At 40.9% G+C, this 14,401-nt stretch overlaps 1 protein-coding gene across 16 annotated transcripts in view; it reads left to right on the forward strand.

The window, feature by feature from the left end:
• The first annotated feature begins 1,088 nt into the window (after nt 1-1,088).
• Nucleotides 1,089-14,401, forward strand: part of kirrel3b (kirre like nephrin family adhesion molecule 3b) — a 186,114-nt gene continuing 172,801 nt past the window's right edge. For all 16 annotated transcript variants that reach the window (XM_023961934.2, XM_023961935.2, XM_023961939.2 and 13 more), the window contains exons 1-2: nt 1,089-1,725; nt 1,854-1,921. In XM_023961934.2, the coding sequence (XP_023817702.2) occupies nt 1,124-1,725; nt 1,854-1,921 (670 nt within the window). In that variant the 5' untranslated portion in view covers nt 1,089-1,123. The remainder of the gene's footprint in view (nt 1,726-1,853; nt 1,922-14,401) is intronic.

Here is a 14,401-nt window from a genome sequence, read left to right on the forward strand (position 1 = left end):
TAAATGGTGTTTTAAGGAAAGATTTGATAATAATAATGAGATAGGGGTCGTAGAAATGTGTGTATCAAGAATGATATGAAATGTTATAGAGGGTTAAAATAATTATTTTTTATGTGCTTTAATTATATCAAATCTCGTCATCGTAAATGTGGTTATTTTACTTGATCTGTTAATTTCTGTCAGAGTGTTTTCTACTGTCAAAATACACCAAGTTTATTTGTTATTTAACTACAGCTGGTTTCTATTATTCAATTAACCCTCATTGCATTTTAGAGACTGGAGTTCAGTTGGTCTTTGTCAGATCCTTTGTTTTAAAGTAACTTTGCATGTCCTTGTTTCAGGTTTTTCCTGTTTCCGTTTCATAATGTTTGAGTTTGTATTTTTATAATTACCTTCTTGCTCATGAGTCGGTCTCCATTTGCGACCTCTTGTCAACCACCACTTTTCTCTGTGCTTTAAACATTTTTGGAGTTTCCTTTTACCTTGAATGTTGTAAGGAGTAAGATGGCTTGAAATGAATCAGTTTGAAGCAAATAAGAATGCTGACAGACTCTGTTTACTTACGTGGCACACCAGTGTCATGGGAAAATAAAAGCATGAACAATTTATTTTGATTTAATACCAAAGTGGAATCAGAAAGGTCACCCTAACACATTATTATTATTTTTTTTGATGAAACAAAAAAAAATTCTCTGACTAAAGGAGAAAAAAAAGTTGATTGATAGAGAAATTAAAATAAACTTATAATGCTCTCATGCCAGCGTACACCCCCCTTACAACACCAGCATAACATTACTGGTGCAATGATTTGAGTAAAGAAATACTCAGAAATGCAATTTTAAGCTTAATTTTCTTTATATATGTCCTCCATCATGAAAAAAATGCCACAAGAACATGTTAAAAAAAACACCTGAAACACCATTTTTATTGGGGTGGGTCTTTATTAACAAAGTTGTTCCTTTGTATTCTGGAAAAGGTTTAGAGGAGCATTTTCTGAAGCTTGGTGTTGCAAATCGTAGTAACTAAGAATGCATGTGGTTAACCCCAATATAAGCAGAATGTTAATAACAGTATTGTCTTAAATGCTAATGTGATCTTTATTCAGCCAAAGGGGATCCAAAAAATGCAGCACTATCCAGAGATCCACCCCCACACCCCTCTTAAAAAGAGGCTAAGGTCTCAGAAAAAGAAGGGGTGGGGAGAGACAGGGAAAAAAAAAAAAGTTTTTGTTGATGTGTGCGTTATATGTAGCTTTAGAGGTCTCAGTCCTATTCTCATTCTAATTGAGCAGCTCTCTCTCTGTTTCTCCCATAGCGGCTCCCGTTCCCAGAGTGAGGACCCGAGCCTGGCAGCTTCGCTCCCAGCCTCAGCCACCCAGACAGCCAGGCTGAGAGGATGTGAGGGAGGGAGTGATGGAGGGAGGAGTCTGGAGCTCCATCCCCTGACTCGGTGTGTGGGAGAGCAAGAGAGAAAGGGAAAAAAAAAAGGAGGTAGGGGCGGGGGGCAAGTGAGGGCTGAAGACAGTGAGAATGGATGGGCAATGAGAACCCGTGCGAGCGAGAGAGGAAGAGGGAGTGCGTGTATTCCAGGACTCAGCAGCGGGGACGCAGAAAGTATTCAAGCTCACATCATCAAGCGCGTCGGGCAGAGCAGACTGAAGAGTAGCACTCAGAGGAAAGAAAGAATTAACAGAAGAGGAGAAAGCCAGACAACCACCCTCCACTGGTAAAAGGAGACACCACTCAGTGACTGTAGTATCGTCCTGCCAGCAGCACAGAAGAACCCTGTCTCATCTTGTGCTTTTCTTTGTGCCTGCCAACTTCAATTTCACACTCGCCTACTGTTTTCCTTAGGTTTTGCCCTCTCCGCTCTTCAGTCATGATCCCTTGGGTCCTTCTGATCCTGTGGATCTCCGGACATGGTAAGTTTTCCAGATGAAGTTGCTGTTTTATCACATCTTGCGTGGTTGTGATTGACTTGCTGGCTGAGAGATCATCTTTTTTGCTGCCATAATGTGCGTTTAAAGAGCTTTTTCTGTGTGTGTGTGTGTGTGTGTGCACTGTGATGTCGGATGCAAAAGAAAAACAGGCAATTTGAGAACGATGTGGGCTGAGACGCTACGGAGAGTTACAGCTTCCACTTTAGTTTGTCATAGCTATCAGAGCAGACAAGTTAAATACTTCCTATGTGGGCTTAGTATTCCTGTCACACACACACACACACACACACCCCCAAACCAAGCCCTATAACCCCCATTCTAGTTCAGTCAAGCATTCATTCCTGAGTCACATTGTTTTGAACTGACAGCCTGTCCCCTCCAAGTTTAACTACAAGGACTCTTATTAGAATAGTGAGAGGAAAAACAAAGTTCCATATCACTTAAGGGGAGAATCGTAAGGACATTGGCAGTTTTTTTTTTGTATTTGCTGTTATTTTTTATCATTGTTTTTCTAGTCAGTCTTGTTTGTAAATGGAATCGGGATGAATTAGTTGTTTTTGCCCAGATTGCCACCAGGTGGTTGTCTTTGGAAAACAATCGATGTGGGTAAAGTTGAACAGAACTCTACCCCTGCGGTGTCAGTATGTGATGTGCCGGAGCGTAATCAGCCTGTTGGTCAGTTCGCAGCATCAGAACGGCTCACAGCGAGCGCCCCGGCTTATGCTGCGCAGGGTCAGGGTCGCCGACAAAGCCGCCTCCTCTTTTTAAAGTTTGACCCTGTCAGTCTGGACGACATTGTAAGGAGCGCAGCGACTGAATGAATGGCCCCCATGTATGCGTGTTTTCACTGTGTAGCCTTTTCCCAGAGGGGAATTGTCCCCAAAGGAGCACAGAAAAAGCAAAAATCCGCCTCTTTATAGCAGAGATTTCAGTTTGCTGACACCTTTTTACTGTGATTGAAGCTCAGAGTTCGTAACACACTGCTAGAACAGCCACAAAAAAATCAAACTTGATCATTTTCTTTGTGTCTCACTGTTCCACATCTTGACTTGTGCTCAAGCACACAAATAGCAGAAGAGTGCTCCCTGATTACATCGAGAGTATTTCCCAAATATTAGAAGACCTCAGATTGAAGATAACTGTTGGAGCTTCACAATCTCAGTCTTTGCTGTGCTCATTTTGCCTCCTTCAAAACTTTGCATGTTGACACAATCTGCTGAAGTGAACCCAGAGAGAGAGGACAGCTTGGAGGAAGTGTTCCCTCTTTTGTTTGTGATGGTAGAGAACAGTTATGGTACATCCCGCGCTGTGCTGCAGATGATGCCGCTCTGAATGTCTCTGCTTTGCTGTATTCTGTGATTTCACTGTTGACTCTTTCGGGGCCATCTGTTCTTACTGTGTTACAGAAATACATAATCAGTCAGTCTGCCTGCTTCCACTCTGCTAAGCCTCCAAGTTTTGCATCCACACCTCATTTCTTGCTCTGAAGTTGCCTACATGTCCATGTCCGTGTATTTTCCTTTTCTGCAAGTCTAGTGCAGAAGTAGTGTCATAGTAATGTTAGACGGTAAAACTGCTGTCTTAATTTATTGACATAAACATTTTGCTTTGGGCTATTATCCTTAATAAATCCCATTTTCATTAGCATATCATCACAGGTTTAGCGCCGGCTCTGCAAACAGCTAACATCATATCTCATTTAGAACAAAGTGGAAGTGAGGCACAGGCATAACTGGATTGAAATAGGATTTCTGCACATTTCAGCAGAGTCTGTTATTACCATAATATAAAATACTGCTTCCCTCTACCAGGTAAACAGCGGATAACAACCCACCTCCTCACTGCATGCCCCTTGGGAGAAAGAAGTGCTTCCCTAAAGCTTCCTGATGTACGAAATACGGCTCTGTTTATGTGCCGAGCCAGTGTCAGCAGAAAGCTGCGGAAAACAATCCGTTTTTTATGAACGGAGGGGAACGAGGAGCTGTGGTCATGGCAATCATAATCCCAGATTCAGATATCCTGTGAGACTGTACGAAGAGGGAAAATCTGGGAACCCGGGCAGGGTTTCTCTTTTAACTTTGAAACAGAAAACGGCTCAAAAACGAACAAGTCAAAGCGGGAAAAACAAAGGGCTGGAATAGGTGTAGCGAACTTTTCATCCTAAAGTGTTCTGTTAGCAGATCTGGGACAGCTTCCCTTCATGCTGTCACTTCAACCAGTGACAGATGACACAGCGCTCGTCAGAAGACCAGGGAGACAAATCTCAAAGAACACATTAATCTCAGACCAAACTTGTCAAGGACAGCCTCCATCTCTCATCCACCTTTTTTTTCCAACACCTCAAGTTAGAATCCTGTCTTACATTTAAACCTTTTTGTCAATTTTCACATTGCAGTGCCGCAATAAAAAAGTGAAAAAGTGACTTTTATCTGCAAGATACTTTTAAGTATTTTTGTGGAGAGATGCAATCCCTTTATTTTTTATAGATATTTTACCCCCCCACCCCTTTTTTTCCCCGCTATTGTGAGCCAGCTAGATTTTGCACTTTGGACTAACATGTGAAAAGAACATTCGGGGACTTCTGAGAGTGCCGTCAGGGCCAGTTACCGTCGTCTCCATTCGGCCATTCAACGTTTGTGTTTCTCTTTTCATTTATTCTAGTATTTATCATTTGCTGTTTGTGATCGATTGTGCTGTCCGAGCGGGTGAAAGGTTGATATATGGCAGAGCATGAGGAGCTCCGTGCCAGGAGGAGCAGTTTAAGAATAGTCTTGATCTCAATGTGCCAGAGTTAGAAAAACGGTTCAAGATTGAAATCACGCGCCGTCAGTGTTAAGTGTTTTTTATCTGTCCCTGTTTTCATCTCCAAAACCCCATGGCGTGTTGAACAAACTTTCTGTGGTTAGAGGGCAACCCCTAACTTGAGTTTTGCCTTCTAGAGGCAAGGCTTTTGTGCAAAACTGTAATCCCAATCTTCTTAAAAACTGCTGCCCCTTCTTGGCCCTCGTTACCATCATTATCTTCCTCCCCCCGCTCATCTATCTCCTGTCCAAACCTCAGATTTTGCCACCCAGCCAGACTAAGCTGTTTCTAAGTCCTGAAAAGCATGTCTTAGTACCCCCCAACATCCCGTATTTCATTTACTGCTGTCTATTAACTGCCGTCTGACGACTCCAAATCCTCTTTCATGGGCGGCAGGCTTTGATACATATTTCCCAACTAGAGTATAATTAAATGTCTGTTTGGATGTGTGGACGTTTGTAGACGGAGAAGTCGTTCTCGCTGTTCCAAAAAAAAAAAAACAGACAAATAAATACTGGTGTTACAAAGCCCAAACAAAAAAAAAGAAGAAAAAAAAAAAACACACATTCAGCCTCATTATCATGACACTGCTGTGAAATGCATGGACTGTAATTATAACAACTCAAAAGGAATTAACTGAGATGTCTCCATCAACTAGCGGACTAAAGCGGCCTTAACGCCGCCCTCTCTAGCCCGCGTTCACGCTACCACGTACTTTCAAAGGAAAAGTCAATGTCACTGCACGTAAATGTGCATTTTGTTTGGGCTTCCGCATTCAAAACTCTCCTGTTCACGCATAGCAGCATTTTTGGGCCGTCCATTGAATGGGCATTGACAGTTAAACTGGGTTGCACTTTGACCAATTCGGGATACGAGTTTGGTGGTGAAAAATGGATGACGTCCCTTTAATTCAGTCCTTCCTGTTTAAAAATTGTTAATGAGGGAAAATGTAATAATTGTGATTTGTGCCCGGCCCAGATCACATGACATCAAGTCTTATATATATACATCGGAATAGAGCTTTGAAGAAAGAAGCTTGGAGCAAGATTCACTCAAAATTTCGCACAAAACCTCTTCCACCTGTAGGTGGCGCAAGTAAATAGTAGGACAAGAAAAGGCGTAGACGTCCCTTCCTGCTCGTCCAGAGTGAAGACCACGCACATTAAAGAACCCATGTTCTTGAATGCGTGTCACATGCCTGGTGTGAGCGTGGCATAAGAAGGATGAACTTTGTGTCATCGGGCTAAAAGATACCATCAACAGCAGCAGAATACTGGTTGAATTAGTGACAAACATGTTCTGTTTTCCTGAGGAAGGAGTGTTTTTCTTTTTTTTTTTCTCAGGGAAAACTATTACAAATCGTGATGAGTCTTCCCAAACATCCATGACAGGCACGCGGCGAGTGTCTCATGATGTCATCAGCTCATGATGGAGTCCAGCGTCATGCAGTCTGTTTTGCTGTTTGTGCTCCATGTCCCATCAAGGCGAGCCAGCTTAAGTCACCTCAGTTGCTGTGACCCCTGCTCATTTCTGTGCTGCAATAGATTAAGCCCACTGTAATCCTTCTGAGCCGAGTGCCCTGTTGGATATTTATGGTAATAAGTGAACATATGAATAAATAATCTTGGAGGCTGCTGTTGGACAGCTGGAACGTGTAAGTTCCGATTTTTGTCACAGGCTTTTGCTTCTAAAGGAATGTATTTTTAAGGATTAATTAATATTTCTTGCAAAAAGGGACAGATTTGATGATGGTTTTTCCAGATATTTCAGAGAATCTGTCAATAAACATGTTTTTTTTTTTTTAAATAATAAACTAAATATGATTCAGTGTGTGAAAGTTATATTTGTAAAATACAATATTTACTGATGCAGGGTGTATACTTCATTTTAAAGGAGTGCGTAATCCAGGGAAGATTTAAAAGAAATGCTTGAGATCTTCTTGGAAAAACAGGCAACAATCTGTCTCTTGAGACTCAGTCAGTCAACACAATCAAGTTGTTTACTCTTGGGGTTCATTATCTATCATGAAGACCCTCTTCCCGGTCTCACCAATTTTCTTTAATACCAACTCCAAGCCCCTCATCTCCTCTCTCTGACACTCTGCTGCTGGATTTCATTCCTCTGGGATGAATTTATCCAGATTGGAGCACTCAGCAAAAGGGCATTATCCCGGATTACATGTCTGTTGGGCGGCAGTGTTAAGTAATTCAACCAGATGCCGCTGTGATCACTGGGTCACCTGTGAAGATGGTGTGGCAGCTGCACTTTCAACACTCTGCTGTCAAAGCCCCGTCCTTCTGAGACCTTATCCTCAGCACACAGGTAAAATGATCGTGGACATGTTTGTCGTAGACAGTCATGCCATCGCTGTATTAAACAGAAAGAAACCCCCGTCTAACCCGGAGTGGGATTTTATTTGGTTAGAGATTATAAAATGGATTACTCCCTTCTAAATTGCTGTTTAATGCAAAGGAAACAACACGCTGTTTTTCTGCATAAGCACCTATAGCGGCCTTCACTGTGATTTGTTTCCATGTTTTTAGTTAGGGGCTGCTTTCTAACATAGTTTGTGACTTTTATTTTTATTTTTTTTAGTTCCTAGAGAGGACAACACATTGGCACAGCTGAACTACACAGTTCCTTTAATATGACCTTGACTTTTATCTTTCAAAGCAGTGTCTTTTCAGCCATGTTTGTCTCTTCCTTTCTACTTTTTTTGCTTGCAACTGGCATCTGCAGCAGCTTGATCCACACAGGTGCTGTACAAGCTGTGTTCAAACATAACAATGTTGAGAATCCTGTTCTTTTTTTTTTCCCCTTATTTGTCAAAATCTCTGCTCTGCACAGCCAATGAATTAATAAGCCTTCTGTTCAAGACATTTTAGCTGAAGTGCTCATTTTTTTTTTGTTACACATTGAACACCATCAGATCATTCAAAGTTGCCAGCACGGAATTGAATCAGTCTCATATTGTCTTCCTTAGTGATCCAAAATGGCTGCATTTTCTGAACCGTGAAAAACATTAATTAGCCACATTTGTTTGTTGTTTGCTAACATGGGTGATACAATAAGCTTGAGCTTAGATTTTCCCTCAAAAAAATAAATAAATAAAACAATTTTACAGAAGTAAAAGCATTTCAGTTTGAAAAGAACATTTTGCCTTTACATGTTCAAAATATTGTTTCTTTTGTGAGTCAGCTTATACATGAACGACTATGTTTATACACTAATTGATATCTTTGTAAAAAGAAAATTCTATGCAGACATTTTATGAAAGCCTCTTATGAAGAGAAGTCTGAGCTATTTGGTTCATAATTCAGATTCATCAAACGCATCAGTTCATTAGAATTGCGGTGTCCGTTACCTCTGATCTCGAAAAATTGCAAGCCGCAGCAATCCCATTGAGAATAAAGCCGGATTTACACCGATCCGTTTGCCGTGCGTCCCTCTTTCGTTGCGTGGTTGAGTCCGTCTCACGACCGTCAGTTTACACGTTCTTTGTGGCATCTCTGGTCCACCTCGAGTGGTTTGTCCCGCCATCCCCATGTCAAGTAGTTTGTACCACTCTCTTTGTTTGTGGTCGTCCTTGTAAAATACATCTTTTGTGTCATAAATTATGTTATATTTTCTTACTTCTAAAATGAAACTGTTGTCGTCTATAGCAACAATGAACGCCAGAGTTATCCGCTGTGTTAGCATGCGTGGCTGTGTGGGCATGTCATCTTAAATATGAAATACATTTTTAGAAAGTTTTATTTTGAAAGTACAACAAAACTTTTATTTTGAAACCCGACCTGTTTCGCGTTTCTCTGGCTTTTTGCTGTGAGATCAATGCATTGTTGAACTGGAACTAGAACTCTTGCATTAAGCTGGTAGGGCGGAGAGATGGACATCAGACGAAGACATGACGGAGGCGACGTAAAAATTCCAATTGATTAATGTACGTTCTATTTTTTGCGTCAACACAGTTGAAATACACCACAGACAGACCAGTGTAACTCAGGCGTAATTTGCGTGTTTGCCACTTTGTAATTTATTTATTTGTATGAAGTATAAGAAATGTGGCCGAAATGGAGTAATGGAGTAAAAAATGGTAAAAAAAAAAAAAAGCACAAATCAGTTATTATCCTAAAGCAAACGCACTTGCAGCTTCTCATCTCCTTTGATCAATGCATGTCGGCTGAGTTTTATTTACAGATCTGCATATGGTAGGGAGACTGTACTTGGTAAAAGACAAAAACCTTTTAGTTTCTTTCCTCTTGTTGTTGCAGGAATCTTTTTTAGATCTACTGCCTGAAGTCTGAGGAGATCACATGATCGCATGGCATTGTACTGTCATCTGTTTTTGCCTCTGTGAATTGAAAAAAAATTACATCCGCACTATCTGATGGCTGCATCAACATCATTGTGGAAAACATCTCCAGAATAGAACGGAACATGTTTTATCTCACAAGGCATTTAAGGAAATGAAAACTAAATCTCAGTGTGACTTCCTATTGTCTTAGGGGAAAGTAGGACTACCCTACGTACTACCCCTCCAATTCAATTGCCTACCTGCTGTAAACCTTTCTATCCCCCTCTCCCACTCCTCAACTTCAGCATTGTAATGCTAAAGAAGTAAACCAGGAGGGAGTGTTTCCATTCTGGGCCGCTCACATGCATGTTGTGTTTTCATCTGTCCGTACATGCACATGTACACGCCACTGTGCACTTCCCTTGTGCTCTTACGTGTATTGCTACGAATGGTGAACAGCAATATAAATGCAAATCAGCCTTTTAATGTGTTCAAGCTGAACATGAGCAGGCAGAAGGTTCTCACCTGCAGGTGACTGTGGATGTGTCTCTGCTTGCCATTACAACAGCTGTGCATGTTAAATACTGGCAGAAGATAGTGCACGCAGTATTTCCCTTTGTAAGCAAATCTTGGAGCTGTTGTGTCTGCCGACTCATGGGAACGGTTGTAAATCATCATTGTGCGGGACAGTCTCACGCTGTGATGTGCCGCTGGCGTTACCTCTCAACTTCTGCACTTCCATTTTGGCATCTAAATTCAGTTAAGGGCTGCTCGGTGGCTCTGGCAGCACATGTGATATTATTTATTAAAAAAGATAGGCAAACTGTTTTCTCTATGGCACCAGGCAACAACGGAGAGAGACATGGCTTTTTGAAAGGCTATTTGATCTGGCACCGATACCAAAGGATGTTTTATTCAGCAAGGCACGTCTGACACCAACGTCGCACAAACTTGCTCCCCGTCCAAGCCAAAGTTTTGAATGTCTGCCAGGAAAGGAGGAGGAGGAGGAGGCAGGTTTAGCGGGAAGAATGAAGGATATCTAATGGCTGCACCCTCCCCCGACACTCCCATAGCATTTTAGGTGAGCACAACTCCTTTTTCACTAGATGCCAAAACAGGCTTTGAGCCACCTGCCTGTCCCACTAAGATAATTAAGCAGTGAGGAAGAAAGATCCATTCTCTTGTGGGCACCACAGTGTCAATATGGGGGCTGGAAACTGTTTTTCACACCACCCCTGCCCAGCAAATCTCTTTTACAACTACCGATTCGGGCAACGGGCCAGGCCCTAATTGTGTATTTGTTGTTGGGAAAGCTGGAGAATTTGACACCAACCATAGAAACTCTGCGACTCGAGCTTCTTGGTATTCATGGGTGTAAATTCAATGGGGTTCTGTGTCTTTTTAGGAGTTTATGAGGCAAAGCATCATCTGGCAGAGCTGTCATAAAGAAAGACACATCCTCATTGCACACACTTGCATTACAAAAGAGCTGCTCTGTTGGTGTGCAGCACGAGCACCGGGAACTAAAGGATTCTGTAATGCGCTATAAATAAAGGTTTGTATTGATCCTTAAATGTTAATATATCCTAATATAAGAATGAAGCACTATTGATTGTGAGCCTCTGCTTCTGGAGTTTTTAATATGGTACTGCAGGGATTCAATCTGCAGGCTGTAATACAAGGCCTATTTTTATACGCTGTATAATTTAGTGTCACAGACGAGACCAGCTAAAGGCAATCCCTGAGTTTTTTTCTTTACTTTTACCTCTCTGCATACCCCAAAAGGTACTGCAGCCTTTATGTGTCCTGAATACTTCTTTTTATCAATTAAGTTCTATGAGTGTATGTTTACAATTCTTCATTAAAACACACACACATATTATTTATTTTTAGAGGCCACTTCACTATTAACTCTGCTGGCACTAAAGCCAAATGTTTTTTTTTCACACTACATGTTGTATTTTATTTTATCAAGTGCAGTTTAATACTGTGGGGGCTGGCACGAGCAATGAAAAAAAATGCTAATGCACATAGGGGAGTTTAAATGATTTGCCATCCTTTCAAATCTGTTGGCAGGGGACTCAATCTGGCTGGCATCCTGGGGGAACTCACAGTGGTCATTGCTCAATCCCTGGGGGACATTAGTGCAAATCACAAAAAGGGCACAGAAGTCGTTTCAGTTTCCACTTCTCGCTGGCCACTGCCCAACGCTAAACAGTGAACACTAAACAGCACACAATAGAGGGAAGTTGGGGTAAACAGCTTAAATCTCTGTGTCTAACCTTTTAAACCCAAATCAATCAAATCAAAATACCACAGTTCAGTTACATCTGAGACAACCTGAAAACAAACAGGTAAAGAGGAAGCAGAAGGCTTTGGGGTGAACAAAGGGCAGGGCCATCCATTACTTCTTGTGCAGAAAGCATGGGGACAAAGAAAAAGCTTGCGGTGCACAATGAAGAACAGACTCCGCATCAGAGATTGGATTAAAGTGGCAAAAGGGAGTGAGCCCTAAAAGCTATGCCAGTTTATTGGAGACTCTTCTCAAGCTATAATGTTACAATAGAGATGCCTGTGTAATGAGGAATGAGCAGACGTAATACTGCAAACAACTAAGATCAGGGAAGATGGGTTTGGTGGGTGGACAAGTGCAGCAGGGTCAACTCATCTTGTTTAAGAGCAGGAAGTAAAGCGAATCATGATAAAATGGGCAGTCAGTCACCATCGTGCAGATCTGTTTTAAAGGGAGGCTCTGGTTTTATCATTGATAAGACTGTGGAGAAACTGTTTCATTTACAATCTCCACTGAAAATGAGGATACATTTGAAAAGAAAGTCACAACACTTTAGTCCTGACAGCAGAAGCATTGTCTTTTAAATATTGTTTTGCTGTGGACAGATGACAGTAATGACAACACACAGACTCTGAGGTAAACACATAAGTCTAACCACTTATATTTAGGAGTGGAAAGAGACCAAAGAACAACAAAAACAGGAAGAGAAATAAAAAAAAGAAATCTGAAAAGGAAAAGCTCTTGTGTCAGAAATGAAAACATATCAGTTTCTTGCAGCCCTAATCCTCAATGCTAGTGTATTTACTGTCTGAGTGGAGAATTTGTGCGTCTGTGCAAACATGCACAAATGTGATTATTCCCCACTTTGGTCGCACACTAATTCTATTACTTAACATTGTTTTCCTATCTCACTCCAAACAGCTTCGGCTCAAACTACTTCTGCGCGATTCTATATTTTCCTTTTCTTTCCCCAGTGCTGTTTACATTTGGAGGATCATTTATCACCAGTTGCTGGTTTTAGAAATACCCTTGCTTGACTTTTAACATAAGTTTGACTCTTATGGGGACTGGAAGAGTTTTGCCACTGTTCCAAAGTGTGTGACACTGCACAGGAGGGCATTAAAAATGCAACCGGGCATCTAAGGAGGGTGGAAGCTACACACAGAGGGATGTTCAGAGGTCCTAACAAATCCTCTCATCACCTCCAGTGCACGGCCTCTAATCTTTCCCCAGGTTATGGGTGTGAATTATTAACAAGGCTTTCATTAAAAATGAAATTTGTCCAGAACGGTTGTAGAAACTCTCACACAGTCTTATTTGAGACATGAAGGAACTATTTCATAAATGTGTCTTGGATCTGTGGTCGCCTGAAGAGTCTCCTCCAGATGGATGTGCTTCACACTGAGTGAAGACTTAATGATTTGGAGTCTGCTGTCAGTCCACCGGCTCATAGTAATTGCTTTTTTTCCCTCTTTAATTAAGATTTAAGATAAGAAATGTAGAATCAGCATGAAGAAAGTTTATGCACCGTGGCATGAATTACATCAGATTTATCGATGCTTATCTATCTATCTATATATATATCTTTATCTATCTATATCTATATCTATCTATCTATCTATCTATCTATCTATCTATCTATCTATCTATCTATCTATCTATCTATCTATCTATCTATCTATCTATCTATCTATCTATCTATCTATCTATCTATCTATCTATCTATCTATCTATATATTTATATATATATTTATATACATACACACATATATGAAGTATGACATAGTCAAATGTCTGATTTCGAATGCAGGTTGATCTTTAAAAGTAGAGGTCTGGGTATTGCTGTTGTTTACTATGAAACCAGACATCTTTCAGCTTCCGCCTGACTCAGACTCTTTTGATCATCACCTACATACTGGATATAAAATGGAGAACGAACTGCTCTGCTATACAAGTGACTTTTAGAGTTCTGTGACTCTTTGAAGACTGCCAAACACGTGTCTTTCATCTCAAAAAGCAGAAGCTGCCTTATACAAAATGAGAACAGGGCAAAATAAGAGAGGATGGTCGTATCCCGGGCTTGGAATTGGAAAAAGTGAAGATTCAAAAGTATCTGAGTGATTGTGGTTCCTTTAAGCCCCCCACCCCCCGAAGGAAATGGCATTTATCTTTCCGCAGTTTTCATTTTGGGCTTCTGTCAAGAAACGAAAAACAAAGAAAAAAGCTCTGAAGTGTTCAGAAAGCAAATCCCACAGGCTGTTTCCTAAAGACATTCAATTATTTGATTTTTAGAGTCAGATTAAAACCATAATTCTGTTGAAGCCAGTGTTGTCATTTTTTGGGTATTCAATTGTTATTTCTCCTATTTATTTTGTATTGCTGATTTCTTTCTTTTACTGGCCATTGTTGAAATATTAAAGGCGTCGGTACACATTTGTTTTTACTACTTGGATACATTAGTTTGATCTAAACAGCTGCAAAAGCCAGAATAAAAAAAAAAAAGAGATAAAAAGATAAAAGAGGGGTTCATACCTGCAGAATCTGTTATCCTTAAATTAATGGTGTAACAAGAACAGCATTGTGCCCCCACTGAGATATGAACCAGATATCAACCTGGCGCTCCCTGGAGGTGAGGGCCAGCATCTCTCAGACAGGACATCTGGTCCCTCAGCTTGGCCACCAGGGGCTCGGTGTGGCCACCTTAATTGTAATGCTTCTCTCCCTGTTCAAAACTAGGCCAGCTTTCCTTTAAAAGGAGAAGGGGAAAGGGGGAGACACGACTTGCCCGGGCCATGTCGACATGCCACATCATTTAAGCTGACGGCCCTAAAAAAAAAAAAAAATCACAGCAACAAATTGGGAAGAAAAAAGCTTAATGGAAATAAAGTGAGGCCAAGAAAAGAAAAAGGATAAAATAAATAAATAAAATGAAAGAAAACAGAAGTTAGTGCAAATAGAGTAGCTGAAAGGATGGTTGGCAAAAACAAAAACATTAAAAGAACAAATTGCCACTTTTTTTAAAGATGGGAAATGTTTTGTTCTCGTTATTGCATCTGTTCAGAATGGAGAATAA

This window comes from Oryzias latipes, chromosome 13 (assembly GCF_053564925.1).
Source record: "Oryzias latipes strain Hd-rR chromosome 13, Olatipes_Hd-rR_3.1".
Lineage (NCBI taxonomy): Eukaryota > Metazoa > Chordata > Actinopteri > Beloniformes > Adrianichthyidae > Oryzias > Oryzias latipes.